Source organism: Antechinus flavipes, chromosome 5 (assembly GCF_016432865.1).
Source record: "Antechinus flavipes isolate AdamAnt ecotype Samford, QLD, Australia chromosome 5, AdamAnt_v2, whole genome shotgun sequence".
Taxonomy (NCBI): domain Eukaryota; kingdom Metazoa; phylum Chordata; class Mammalia; order Dasyuromorphia; family Dasyuridae; genus Antechinus; species Antechinus flavipes.
Genome location: NC_067402.1, coordinates 260,214,152 through 260,229,996, shown reverse-complemented (window position 1 = coordinate 260,229,996; position 15,845 = coordinate 260,214,152). Strand labels below are relative to the sequence as shown.

Genomic DNA, 15,845 nt, shown 5'->3' with positions numbered 1-15,845 from the left:
GTTAGCTGTCAGGAAACATTACAATGGAATTATCTGAGAGATTGTAGGAACTTGAGAGTCAAGTCAGAGGGGTTCCATGTCTTCTGGCAAAAGAAGGTGAGAAATACAGCACAATTTCCTTTGCAACTGTGATAAATGCAGTTTATCAGCTCGGCTTTTATGTTGGAAATAACCAAAGACAGAGGCATAAAATATGAAGACAAGAAAAGGGCAATGAATATGCTTATGTTTATGCTTAGTAATGTATGTAAAAATGGAGAAAGGAGACAGCTCTTATCAGGTACCACCTGGAAGATAAGAAAATTATGATCCAAAGGGGGTTTGGAGGCCAACAAGTGCATTAAAGATATCAAGCATGTGGACAAGAAATTAAGCCAAGTGAAAAATCCTAATCTAAGCATGGGAGAGGTGTAGACAAGGTTATCATTTAGTGAAATAAATCTGGATCATGTGGTTAAGTTAAAATTTTCTTTTTCTATGATGTTTGGAGAAATGCCTCTGATAAGTTTATATAAGACCTAGTCTCCTCTTTTTTTCTTTTGTTTGTGTTTGTTTTTATTTATATGTATTTTGTGTATGGTTGTATATATATATATATATATTTGTATATATATACATTATAAATTATATATATATGTAAATAGTATTTTGTTTTTACATTTATCTGCGGGTAAGTGTGTTTTTGTGTGCATAGGCATATATAAACATATATATAAACAAACATATATAAATATGGCTAAGTATAGATCTATATTTACATATAGATGAATGGATAGATGGAGAGATAGCTTAAACCTATATCAAACTGAACCAGGCAAGATTTTTTATTTGTTCAGTCATTTTCAACGTGTCTGACTCTTCAAGAGCACATTTTTTTTTCTTGTCAAAGGGATAGAAGTGGTTTGGCATTTCCTTCTGACTAAGGAATTGAGGCCAACAGGATTTAATGACTTGCTCAAGGCCAGAATCTGAAGCCAGAATGTAATTCATGAAGATGAATTTTCCTGATTCAAGCACAAGACACTGTCAAATAAGTCACTATTTCTAAGGGGATATTATGTACAAATAATATTTCTTCTCCTATATCGTTAGCATGTGAAAATAGTAATACATATATAGTAATATAATCATGACAATCATAATGATAATATCCTGAATTAGGATTTTATCACTATTTACAAGTTAGCCATTTCTGTATGAAAAAGTATATCCCGGCCTGCTGCTCAATGTTTACCAGAGTTATCTCCTCTAAAGAAAAAAGATAGAAGAGTAATCTTGAAAAATGTAAACAGGAAGTTGTTTTTTTGAAGAAAATGTTTTAAAAACATTTTATTTTCTGTAGAACCCTCATTTCTCTCTAAGTGCAAATTCTTCACAATTTATCAGCCAAAAAAAAACATTCAGGAGTGCTTTCATCAGTGAACTTGCTAATTGTTTTGTTATTCTTTTCATTTGATCAGCGTTCCCATGAAAATCTCCTGGAAATATCTGCAAGACGTGTACTTGTATCCATAAATCAAAATATAAAAGACAGTATTTCACTGGGACAACATGAAGGTAATATTATATTATGTATTTAGTGAAGTTTCTATTGAAAAAGAAAAAGAAAAATGATATCTGGGAGGTGGAGAAATAGGGGCTGCAACATGGGGGCTGGAATAGAGTCTATAATCAAATATATAGAAGAGAAGAAATAGCATGAAGTCCTAATACTACTCACAGGATCTATAAGCAGTATCACTAAAGGTTTTCCTGAACAGGAAAAACACAAGGAAGAAGAGATATTGGAAGGAGAGAGGAAAAGTTCCATAGACAGAGAGAAAACAGAAATACATATATATATATATACATATATATATATATATATATATATATACATACATACATCATATATATATATATATGATGTGGAGTGATTGTGTCTAGGAATTGTCTCTGTTAATACCCATCCAATCTTTGCATTGTGTTTGGTTTTAGCAAACTGAATGAGCTACTTGTCATTTTACTTAGGTATACAGATAACTATTTCTATGATAGGAGGCCATGTCATATAATTCTTTTTTGGAGATAGAGACCAGACCTCCAATTTCATTGAAACCATCTCAGATAATTGTCTAGAGCACTGAAAGTTCAAGTACTTTGTTCATAGTTACCGAAACACTATGCTTCAGAGGTGGGACTGAGGCTGGGACCTTACTCATTCCTACCTCTCAAACTTCAGTGATTTCTCTCAGCCCCAGACTCTGAAACCTTTGATTTATGCCCTTTGTCTTATTAGATAAAATGTAAAGTGAAGAAAATGTGTTAAAAACTTCATTTCTAAAAACCTTAAAGATCTTCTGTTTCTGTTCAAACCTTTGTACTGTGGAATGGTGATAGTAAATGATGATAAAAGTGACAAAGGGTGAAAAAAGAGCAGGCAACAGGGAAGTGAGGAACAGATTGTGGAAGATGGCTGCCTTGGAATCAGGGAAAGAAAGCAACCAAAGACTCTCTTCCTTTCACACAGAATATGAGGAGCTTCAGATGTGCTGGAAGTTCTTTGTTGGCCCACTTTGCTGACCCTTAGAGTCCAGTGATCTAGTTTAAGCATGTTAAAATGAGGTGACCATAGATTGAAATAAAACTGAAAAAGTTTTCCCTAATAACTGGGGAAGAGGGGAGAGAAATCGCTTGCCAATAATCATTTTGCAGATGCAGAAATGCTGGTTCCTAAGGTCGTGGACAGGAAGTCTCTAACTCACCTTTGCAGCTTTACTTCATACTGCTTGTCTTCTCTCTCTTTTTCAGGCAAACTATTTTGGTCATTTTTCTGTATAATGTCCTTCTCTGTGTCCTTTCAGGCCATCTGGTAAAATCTCTCTCTTCCTTCAGAAACTTTCATGTATAAATTCAGTAAAGCTTTTCTGGAATTTACTAGTCTTCCTAAAAATTATTTCCTCATCTATCAATTTGTTGGTTTGTTTTAAAGGTGTATTCATTATAAACATGATCAATTGATTGTTACAGAGCACCTACTACTATATAACAGTGTAATACATCCCAAGGTTTACTCAACTTAGACACAATACCCATTTTTTCCTGAATTTTTCATAAAGGGAAATATAGATCAAATGTAAAATAATAACAAAAAGAATTATACATAAACATACCCCAAGATCCCATGAATTCATTAGTCTAGATGCTCTGGAAACTGATAGACTAGGGGTGACTTCCCCTATCCATCTTGTCTGAGTTATATACAATCTATTTTGTTAACTTTTGAGGTACAAAAAAATAAAATCATCATTTAACTACCAGAATTTCAGTGATGCCCACACAAAATATACATATAAGAGCAAACATTATTTACTTCTAGCAGAATAGGCTATTTCTCTTTCCTGGAAAATGAACAATCATATGTGTTCCACCTCTCCATAGATATTGAATAATTTTTTTCACCAATTGAAAAATATGCGCACATGAATGATGGGATAAAAAAAAAACAAAAATAACAAAACAAGGTTCGAAATGTATTAGGCAATTTGTCTATCCTCTATGTAGAAAAAGGATAATTAATGAATTTTTTAGCCTTAATTGAGTGAGTAAAAATATTAAATAAGCAAGTTAGTTAAAATGCTTATATTACTAATGTATATTTGTTTCATGTTGTTAGGAAAATAATTGTTTTCAATTTCAAAGTTCTAACCTTTAATTTCTTGTTACTTGAGTAGATTGACATATACTAAGCCTAACTTTATAGTTTATTGTAGTACAAAATTTTTAAGACTGGATGAATAAAGGATAAATTAATTTATATCATAAAATAAATGTTCAAAATTTTTAATTTTATTTTCTGAGATTTATCATCAATATCTCTGTAAATAACTTGGTTTTTCCATAAATGTTAAATTGTATGTATTGAAGGGAATTTTATGCGTTAATAATGTTGAATTAATATTTAGAGATTTAGAACAGTGATGCTTTTAAAAATTACTTACCAAATTGAAAGGTTTTATACATCATTCCTTAGATATCCTTTATAGATCTTCTTTCTGGAATGAATGGATCAAGAAACTTTAAAATGGATAAAGTGACAGATACCAGAAGTGTCAGTATGTCAGTAGATAATGTTGGTATGAAGAGAAAAGAAAATATATCATTAGCTATTCATTCTGCATGTTATCTCTATGTGGATATATTCAGAACATTTGTTTCTAGCCCCTTAGTTCTGTGATAACAATGTGGATTATGGATAGTTTTTTAACTCTTACTTTGTCTTTACTGTTTATATGTTGACTGAATTTGCCAGTTATATAATTAATTAGGGAATCATCCACTCTATGAGCACTTGTTGAATTTATAACATCCATTATTTGAAGATATGCTGCTGCATTAGAACATTAAATTTGTAATTAACCCCTGTGAACTTGACTATACTTTGCTTAAAATGACTAACTTTTATGTGTGTCACTGTTGAGCATGTTTCTATATTGTCATATGGACACATAAGTATGAGTTCTCTGGAATCTGGTCTGTTATGTAAACTGCATGTTGGGCCAATAGCGCATTCTTGTTTAATTTCAAGTACTAATAACTGATTTCTAATTTTGGTCAGTCATATGCCATTATAACAATTACACCATGTTAAAGCATTCATTCCTTAAATCCTATAAAGAGAACTAACAAATCTATTCATTTTGCATGAAGTTATAAGTAAATTATTCTGTTTGACTATGATTGATAATAAACCTTTTGTTCTTTTTTCAGGTCATCTGAGGAGAAATTCTAATGGAAAGGTAGCAACATTGATATTTTTAATTATTATTAGATATGTACTGAAAACTTTCTATGTAACTATCTTCTTATTTAATTATCTTCTTTCATAGCCTATCCAATCTACTCTTCAAATGAAAGATTCTTTCACAAACCAAGAAGTAGGAAAAGGAGATAAGGAAAAACTAGAATTTGGTAAGTTTTGTAATTTCATAATTAAGGAAGAAAAGAAATATATGTTAAGGTCTCTTCAGTATTTATCTTCTTTTCTTCCCTCTTCCCAATTTTTATTGCACCTTTCAGGGAAGAATTTGATTTACATGATGCAGATGGTATTTTTTTCTTTTTTTACCCTTCCTGACAAGTATGATAATAATTGAATTTTTCAAAAACTACACCTAATAGAGGATACATCATGTAGTCTTCAATTTTTCTTTAATTTAGCATTTTGAACACCTTATTTCAAGTTTCATTTTTATACATTCAGGTTCTTTTCTTTATTGCATGAAGGCATTTGAATCCAGTACTGCATGTGTCCTCTTAATTCAAGGTATTATACATGGATCAACTATTATATTTCATATACATATCAAGTATCTCCTTTTTGACTCTAGGAGGTAAAAAATAAATCACTTTTTAGCCTCAAGGAATTTGCTGTCTGTGAAGGGATACAACATAAAAACAGATGAGTATGTTACAAGATCAGGAGTAAAGAAGGCAAGAGAAAGTGATAACAGTGCTCTGAGAAATTGAGGGGAGAGCTTAAAAGGTTAATGATTGTGGAGAGGAGATTTCATAGGTGTGATTCCTCCTGAATTAAAGAAGTGCAATACCATAGAAGGCAAGAGAAAGGCCTCCTTAAAAAGATTACTTGACAGCTTTGTGTAAAATAGACTAAAGAAGGCAGGAATCAGAGAGAAGACCACATAGTCTTCTCTATTGCAAAATTCCAGGTAAAAGTTCATGAGGTCATGAAAACAGAAAGGTATATTTGGGAATGCCAAATATTGTGGAGTACCTATTTTTAACAAAGAATAGGAATATGAAAGGACTGATCACTCAAAAGATAGACAAGGGGAACAAAAGGAATCATGAATTCTGACATCATTATTTTAAATGAAAAGGTCTAGGTGCCAGTTCTAAAATGTGGTGTTCAAACCTAACCACAAAATTTACATATTGTTTGATAAAAGCAGAGTTTAACATCCAGTTTCCCCTGTACTTTATATCTCTTTTAATGAAATATCAAACCTGCACTACTTTTTGTAGCAGTTATATGAGCTGATATTTAAAATATGCTTCAAAAAGAAATATAACAAATTCTGACATTTATTTATATATGTCCATACCTATTCATTATTTTGGTTTGTGCTTGTGTCCACATTTTGTCCACAAAGATAACATGAGAGAATTTATCAAGTACTTTGCTGAGATTTAGGTATACTATAATAATAATAATCCCTTGTTCAATCAGTGTAGTTATCCTGTCAAAATGTGAAGATAGTGAGGTATGATCTATTCTGAATAATTCCCAATGAAATCCTGAGAATAGGGTGAGATTAGCAACAAAAACTATCTGAAAAGATTTTCATAGCGATCTAGGACCTGAGGCTATATAAGATCGAGAAAGATGAAGACTGAGGAAAAAGTCTAGGTTATTTAGCAATTATAAACCATTGATAACCTTGGAGTAAGAAGTTTTAGTAGAATATTAAGCCCAAAGCCAAAAAAAAAAGGGTTTTCAGTGTGACTAAATGACTCGCATAATTAGGGAGGGACAAGATATTTGATAACTTGGAAATGCCATGATTAAAAAAAAGATGGAAGAAACTTTAATATTAAATTTTTACCACATATTCTGGTATGTTTATTGCTTTTATACATCATTGTCTTTTTCTCACATTTTTAAAACTAGTATATATGTAGTCAAATCATATTTTAAAAGGGAATACTTAAACTTTTGTATTGTTTTTTGCTAAATTTCTGATGCAGACTAAAAGTTTAAGAATTAATCTTCAAGAAGTTAAATTATTCTGAGAAAAAAAGTTATACTCAAAGTATACTTGAAAAAAATGATGCCCCATGCTTAGAAAAAATGGCAGTGCTTTAAAAAAATATATATTTACTAAAGGGATGCTAATTGTAATCATTTTCTGTAGAATATATTTCAACATAATAGATAGCTGGCCTCAAAGCAAAAAAGACATGATTTCACATCTCATCTCTGATTCATACTAACTGTGTAATCAAAGGTTTGTTGTTTCTCAAAGGTTTACTGACTTTAGGGAACTTGAAGAATGTTAGTTGCAACTAGACAATGTTTTCCTCCACTGAGAGTTCACTGTAAATAAATCACAGGTTAAAAAATCATAGAGTGATATTCTATTTCCTATTCTTAAATAATTTGAAATCAAATATATATCTATTTTAAGCTTAATAAGTGTTTTCAAAAAAAAAAAAACTTTCCCTATTTTATTAATGCCCTCCTTGGAATCACACATGGAGATAGAATTTGCTAAGAAAGTTAGAGTTTATGATCCAAGAAAAAAGAAGATAGGCTGAATACTGAAGGCAAAGAGTTGTTCATGGGTTTTTCATCATGTTACCTGAAAGATAAAATACAATAACTAAAATAAAATCATAAGTACAGGTAGTGATTTGAGTGTTAACTTAGGAAAGAAATAAGTAATATGTCAGGTGGATAAAGCTGATGTACTATTTAACTAAAATATTTACTTTTCAGATGCTTTGAAATGGAATTCTGCAAGTACTTCTCTGATAAAAGAAAGTCACAAAAGTTCCAAGGATATGAAGTTGCAAAATGATTTTCCTGGCAAATCACTGCCACTGAGTCAAAATCAATTACCATCCACAAAATCTGAAAAGATTCCAACCATAAAAGGTGAAGCTGTAGTTGGAATCGGGCCCATCATTGACTATAAGGTTGGAATTCAATTAGAAAAACCAGTCCCCCAGAAGGAGTGTTCCAAGGATGTGAAATTGCAAAGTGATTTTCCTGGCAAATTACTGCCACTGAGTCAAAATAAATTACCATCCACAAAATTTGAAAAGATTCCAACCATAAAAGGTGAAGCTGTAGTTGGAATCGGGCCTGTCATTGACTATAAAGTTGGAGTTCAATTAGAAAAACCAGTCTCCCAGAAGGAGTGTTCCACGGATGTGAAGTTGCAAAGTGATTTTCCTGGCAAATCACTGCCACTGAGTCAAAATAAATTACCATCCACAAAAGTTGAAAAGATTCCTTCCATAAAAGGTGAAGCTGTACTTGGAATCGGGCCCATCATTAACTATAAGGTTGGAATTCAATTAGAAAAACCAGTCCCCCAGAAAGAGTGTTCAAAGGATATGAAGTTGCAAAATGATTTTCCTGGCAAATCACTGCCACTGAGTCAAAATCAATTACCATCCACAAAATCTGAAAAGATTCCAACCATAAAAGGTGAAGCTGTAGTTGGAATTGGGCCCATCATTGACTACAAGGTTGGAATTCAATTAGAAAAACCAGTCCCCCAGAAGGAGTGTTCCAAGGATGTGAAGTTGCAAAGTGATTTTCCTGGCAAATCACTGCCACTGAGTCAAAATCAATTACCATCCACAAAAGTTGAAAAGATTCCTTCCATAAAAGATGAAGCTGTACTTGGAATTGGGCCTGTCACTGACTATAAGGTTGGAATCCAATTAGAAAAACTAGTCCCCCAGAAGGAATGTTCCAAGGGTATAAAATTGCAAAGTAATTATCCTGGCAAATCACTGCCACTGAGTCAAAATCAATTAGCATCCACAAGATTTGGAAAGATTCCCCCCAAAGAAGGTGAAGCTGTAGTTGGAACTGAGCCTATCATTGACCGTAAGATTGGAATTCAGTTAGAAAAATCTGTCCCCCAGAAGGAATGTTCCAAGGATATGAAGTTGCAAAGTGATTCTCCTGGCAAATCACTGCCACTAAGTCAAAATCAGTCACCATCTCCAAAATCTGGAAATATTCCATCCCAAGAATATGAAGTTGCTGCAGCTGGAAGTGAGCCTGTCATTGACTCTAAGGAGGGAGATAATTTAGAAAAACCAGTCCCCCAGAAGCAGTGTGAACCATTTCTAGACAAAGAGGAACAGAAAGAAGTAAAGAAAGGTAGGATTAATATTATGAATTTTCTCTAAGTGTGTTATTTAAATGTTACATTTCAAACCGTAATAGGAGAGGTAAACAAAATAAATGGTGAAATCATGTGATAATGAAATTCGCTGCCCTGTGGTTAATGCTTTCTGCAGCCTAGAAACTGGGAGGTGTCTTTTAAACAGATGTTTTGATTTCTTCCTCTAATTAGTATAACATTGTCTTCAGTATAATTAACTGTAATTTCCTACTTCTCTTTGTTTTTAGTGTTTCAAATCCTAAAACATTTAGGTTTTTATATTCACCTATAAAATCCATATAAGAATGATTTTTCTTTCTTTCTGTTAATTTCAATTATTTATAAGCTACTTTTCACAAAGCTAAATGGAATCAATTTAACTTTCCTCATGTATTAAATTACCTGCTTAGGTGATGCTTCCCAGTTAATTTGTTTCCATGACATTGATTTGAATGGGATGCAATTACCATACCAAGAAATGTTATTTTTTTCTATCATTGGAAAATCTATAATTCAATAATTGCATCATGTTCAAGTTTAAATGTTTATATACATTTTGTTCGCAATTCTTTAGAAGTTCTTTTAATTATTTCACCACTGAATTTCTCTCCATGTTTTCCTATTCTATCTAGCTCTCAGATTCTTAATTTTTAAATGAATTGTAAATTAACTTGTGGAGCATTATCCATGCATCTTGGTTACATGTTTCCTTGACTTAATCAGAGTAGCATATAAAATTACTGAAAGAATCGGATCTCATTTATCTTATTTCCCTATTTCTTTGAGACAGTCCTCACCAGTGATTTCACTATTAAGATTTACATTTTATTCTTAGTTTTGAAATAATCAAATTGATTCTGTCTTTTTAAAATTGATTTAAAATCCATTTCCTACCTATTCATAACTCATGATTTTTTTGTCCCTGAACTTATTTCAAAAATACATCTGTTTTATAATGACTTAAATTTTTTTTTGTTAATTACATGTCTATTCTTGTGTAAGGAAATCTGTTACTCTTGAAGGATGGATGTATATGTGGTCTTGGATCTTCATACCACAAATCAATCCTTCAAGGATATCTGGCTTTTTATCCAAAGAAGTCTAGTCGACTATCTCTAAAATTGGAAATGACCTCAAAAAATGAACTTTTCTTAGTCACAAAAGGGAAGAAAGGAGCTTTAATTCCTCATTCCCAATTTCCAGTCGGTCATATTGTCCTCATCCCCCATGATACTACCCATTCTCTAAGCTATCACATTGTTTTTCTCACCTCTCCAACTCCATTTTTTTCTCTTTTACTTCCCAAAATTGTATTGAATAATAATCCCTGCTTCGTGGTCTTTGGTTATTGACCCAATTTGTTGCTGCTTCCTGCTAGGCTAACTAACAAATTGATCATGGACATCCTATACTAGACATTTTAGTGGTAACAGTTTCAGCTAGATCAAGTATATAAATCAATCTTTACAACTTCCTCTACTTTGCTCTTGGGACATGAACATCTCATAAGAAACTTAAAATTTAGCAATAGTTTGAAATTGCAAAATAATCAGCTAAAAGCATAATTCGTAAGATAGAATTTTTCTTTACCTTTTATGTCTTATCTCAAAATAGATTACAATAGATAAAATGATATATGTAACAACTACCATTACTGTTAATGGGGAGGAAAAGGGGAGGATTTCATTCATAGAAGAAAAGTAATTCTAAATAAAATAAATTTTCATTTAAATATTACTTTAGACTTGAAACAAGAATTGAAATATAAAGGACCATCAGAATTACCAGAAGCATCATCTGCTTTAGCAAATCACTTAAGTGATTCTGTGGAAAAAGAGAAAGATAAAGATTCTCTCAGTGTAGGAGATCTTCTGTCATTTCCTGGAGAAAGGGAAGATAGTCTGGAAAATATCTTTTTACAGAAGTTAAAGATCAACTTCCCAAAAAATGTTTTTCAATTCTCTTCCAATATGTGCCCAAAAAGGAGCACCCCACAGTCTAAGAATAAGCCAAAAATTGAACTAACTTGCAAGGCAAATGAAAAGAATATTGCTTATGTTGCAAAAAATATAAAAAGAGCTAATTCAAAATTAGGCATAAATGAAATAAAGGAAGACAGCTCATTTGGCATTGAAATGACATTTAGTCAACACAAAAATATCACAAATTTGGAATCGGATTCAGGAGATTTCCTCCAGTCAAGTGATCCAGGAAGTCATTTTGGTGTCACATCAAACAACCAAGAAAAAATACCTGAAGTTAATATTATTACTTCAAAAAAAAATAAGGAGAAAACTAAACATACAGAAACCTCATTCCAGAATAGTCATCACAATGCTGCTAACTCACCAAATGAGGTAAGACATGGGAGACATCTCCTTCCACACGGGGACAAAATCTCAAAAATGCACTTTGATAAAGAATTAAAGCAAGATGAACAAAGACTGACAAATGAGTTAGGAATGTTGCAAGCAGAGTCCCTGACTTTGGAGAAAGAAAAAATCCAACCACAAAAAAAGGTAGATTTCACCTCCTGGCACTCTACATTCTATTTATTTTTCCTCTTCATCAATCATCCTGTGGAATTGATTTTTCATATGATAAAAATGCTATGTTCTATTTTCAAATGCTCACTATTTGTACAATATAAATATTGAAAGTTACATTAAGGGAAATATCCAGAAAGCCTTTTTCATCAGTTTTTATTTTGATCATCTAAATTACTCCATCAATTTCCAAATTTTCTAAATTAGACATACACATTGGGATATTAGACTAGGTAGCCAAAAGAACAAGGATAAGTTTAAAGATAATCATTACACAGACCTAAAAGAAATGTAATGAACTCAAATTATCTTTTAAGCAAATTCCTATAATATTTGACATTTGAAAAAATTTTGCTTTCTATGGACATTTTCATTTTCTTAGCCAAATGTAAGGTGTTGTAGCTTAAAATATTAAAAACATAAGCTAACTGGGAAATTTGTTACAAATGCATCTGATTAAATTCATACTTAAGGTGATCTGTTAGCTCATCTTTACTGATTTTACTAAAATCATTTGTTTTGCATTTCAAAAGAAAATGAAACAGTTTTGCAAATTAATCACTTAATATCAGTTTTCAAAAGGGCTAATTCATACAGCATTTCTTTATTCCACAAGTAAGACAATAACAACTTGGCCCTTAAACCTAGATCTTTTAACATCAAATTCAGTGCTCCTCTTCTTGCATTTAGTTGTTTTTTTTTCAAAATATGCTTTTCCCTTGCTATAGATATCTTTCATTTTAGCATTTAGAAATATTGTAAAATGGGAGAAAAATGGGAAAACAGTGGTAAAACACTGATGTGTGATATGTTTACACAATTGACTGGCTTTAGATACTATCAACTAGCACAGTTCATTCACTGAATTTTATTTTTCAGAAGGAGCTTCTATAGTCATTGAGTCAAACTCCTTTATGCATTAAGCTCAGGGAAGTTGGATTACTAAGCTCAGGGAAGTTGGATTACATGGCCAAGGTCTCTTGGCTCATCTGTACCTTCACCTGTCTGTCTTGTAATTATCCTTTCACAATAATAACTAAAGAGAATAACAAAGAATAATGGAGAGCCAAAGTCATTCAGTTAGACTTAGACTCAAGTGCTACTTCTAACATATACTAGCTATATTGCCTTGGACAAGTCCCTTGACCTTACCTAGCAACTGATACTGGAAGCAGAAACTACTCTGATTTTATGGAAACTCACTTGGAGTTACTCACACTGATGAACTTACAGGTCCCGTCCAAAAATAATGAGAGTAATATTTGTATAACTCTCAAATTACAAATTTATCCCATTTGTTCTTCATTATTATTGATATAAAGTAGTGTAACCCATATTCATATGTATATGTGTGTGTGTATTATTTAGTAAATACATATAATTACTAAATAATGCAACTTCATTCTGAATCAAATGTGGAGACCTTCACCCAGTGTGCTGGATTCTGCTACAAGTTTATTAGTATAATTTTGACCAAGTTACTTAATGTATCTGTGCTTCAGCTTCCTCACAGGAAGGATGGTATTAGAATAAGATATTATTTCCTAATTTTTTCCTGAAAAGATAGTGCTTCTGTGAATGTGTACTGATTTTCTATAATGTAGCAGACATAGTGCCTGAATCTCACATTACTCATTTCCCATGTTGTTAATCATTTCAGTGATTAGCTTTGAGGTTTTTTTTTTTTTTTTTTTTTTTTGCTTTTTGCTTTTTTTTTTGTTTTGTTTTGTTTTGTTTTACTTTTTGAACATGACAGTAAGGAATAAGAAATGAGAAATAGGATGGGAAACAGCTATCATATCATATAGTGGCATTGGTCTTGGTCTATCTGATCACTTGTGGAAAAGGTCAAAAATAAGTCAGATATTGTCTGCTTGTTCAAGGAAAGAAATAAGAGAAGAACATGAAAATAGAATGAAAAAACAAAATGAGATAGCAATTGAGCTATCATTTTAAAATTTTAATCAATATTTCTTGCTTTAAAACAAAATTTATAAAACTGTGACCATTTTTGTTTCCAAAATTTAAAAAATGAGGACAATATGTATTTAGGATGTGTGTTTCAAAGTAAAAGCAGAAAAATGAAAGGCAGCAAGACATGTCTGATAATAGTTCATGTCCCACCTCTATTAGGCAAGTCATTTAACATTTCAGTGTTCTAGACATTGATAGAGGAAATTTTTTCTTCAAGTAGCTCTTTGTACTTGTTAAAGCACAAGTCTAGTACTTGTACCTTAGTAAACATATAAATATATATGTATAAAAGTGAATATGTATGTATTATGTATATACACACACATACAACATATAACACATATATAATACATACATGCAAACATACACATATATACTCACATACATTTGCACACAGTCAAACGCAGGAATAGACAATAATACTAAGTTTTGCTTTTAGGTGGAAGAGAAAAGGCAAAAGCATCAACAGAATAAAATGGAAACATTGGAGAGAAAAGATGGTGAGAAAACTGAAAACAAAAGCGCTGGCAAAGCAACAAATGAGCAATATTCAGTGGAGAGCCACCAGCATGGTAAAGATGAGGAAAATAAAATTCCTGGGGAAGAAATACCAATAATGAGTATTTCTTCTGAGGAAAAGTTAGTACCTGTGCACCACATTTTAAAGGGGTAAGTTTGTCAAAATAATTAACTGGAGTATTATAATCAAAAATTAACATTCATGGTATGTTCAGTTTGCTCTAAAAAATACAGATCCAGATTCACTCTGCATCCACTTGTTTTTTACCGAGAAAGAAATTATAAAGTCCCATGAATGTATATTGTTCTATTTCTGTAAGTATATTCTTTTATTTTGTAACAGTTTTATTTTGGAAGAAACATTAGTGTTTATTGAAAGAAGGTAGGTAGCCTTTAATGAGATCCAAAAGATTAGCATATAAGATATGGATGGCAAGGAGCAAAGCAAGATAGTTTGCAAAAGTTTTCAAATGTATAAATAATAAGTGCTGAGATATGAAAATAGGCTTACAGCTATTCCAAAAGTTAGATGAGTTTTCTTAGTCATTAGAAAGCTTCCCATCAGTAGAAATATTCAAGAATGAATCAGTTTAAGTGCTTATCATAGCCAAGCACTGAGGAAAGTCAGACAACCTAGATTCTTGAGAAACTCACACTTATAATTGCAGACATGCAAATCATTAAAAGGATCATTACCAACCTATTGCTATTTAAGATGGGCCTGAGGAACAAAAGGCTAATAATGTCCTTTCAGGATGGCAGAAAAAAAAAAGGGCAATTGAAAGAAATGTAGAGAGAAGTGCTCATGCACCTCTTGTTTTATAAAGCCTTCTAGTGCTGATGTGGCTACTGGACAAAACATATAACCGCTCCCTGCTGCCCCACCTAAAAACGTAAGGTGATAGATGAGACACAGGAATATGGTAAAGAGGATTCCCAATTCACATTACGACTGTACTTACTAGAAAGACTTCTAAAATTCCAACTCATGAGAGTTGTAATGTGGAAGTATTCTGGATTAACACTGAATAAGTAGAGAATGTTTAAAAAAAAAAAACCAAGCCTGGATTTACTTTTATTAACTTAAAATAAATTAACAACCTGAAAAAACTTATCCTAAAATAATTAATTTCAACCACATATAACCTATTTGAGAGACACTGAAAAAGGCATCTTTTCCTGTCTCAATGCCAGTACTCATACATTGTGACCTCAGTTGCATGCAGAAAAAAAAATTCTCTATTGTTCCTTTGAGTAGTGGGGAGTAACCATATTAGATTTATTTGTGATAGACAGTAAAGCCATGGACAACTGAAAGCTCCTTGTCATCTTATACTTTTTTTATCAGCCTCATTTCCCAAGATATCTCTGCCTACCCTTCTAGTGAAACATTCCTAATCACATATCAATATTACATGCAGTGTTCCATATTGATAGTCTTCCACTCTGCATAAATATACTCTCTCATCTGGAACAAGCTTAGACATTATAATTTCATAGTATTCAGTTGCAGTTATTTCATTCTAAATAATTACATTATTGCAGTTAGAATTTATATTTTGTCCTGGTTACACTGATTTCACTTTGTATTCATTTGTATAAATATTCTCATCCTCCTATTTAATATTTCTAAACATACACAATGGTGTTCCATTACAGCCATAAACTACAATTTGTTTAGCCATTCCTCAGTCAATGAACACCTATTCAATTCCCAGTTATTTGCAAAAATAACAAAAGATCTTTGCTATCAATATATTGGTTTTTAAAACTTTTCTTGCCATTGGGTAAAAATAACTCTTTGGGGTATATTTTTAGCAATTGGAGAGAGGAATTAATGGAAAAGCACCGGAGAAATTACTATTCTTTGGAAAAGTTTGAAGAAAAGGAAATCAAAATA

General features: G+C 31.9%; 1 protein-coding gene across 1 annotated transcript; it reads left to right on the top strand.

Annotated features, from left to right (window-relative positions):
• Window positions 1–7,508: 7,508 nt before the first annotated feature.
• LOC127564423 (uncharacterized) lies at window positions 7,509–15,845 on the top strand. Its single transcript, XM_052000945.1, has 3 exons — window positions 7,509–8,902; window positions 13,866–14,095; window positions 15,764–15,845. The coding sequence occupies exons 1-2, from the start codon at window positions 7,564–7,566 to the stop codon at window positions 13,898–13,900; spliced, it is 1,374 nt and encodes a 457-aa protein (XP_051856905.1). The 5' UTR covers window positions 7,509–7,563; the 3' UTR covers window positions 13,901–14,095; window positions 15,764–15,845.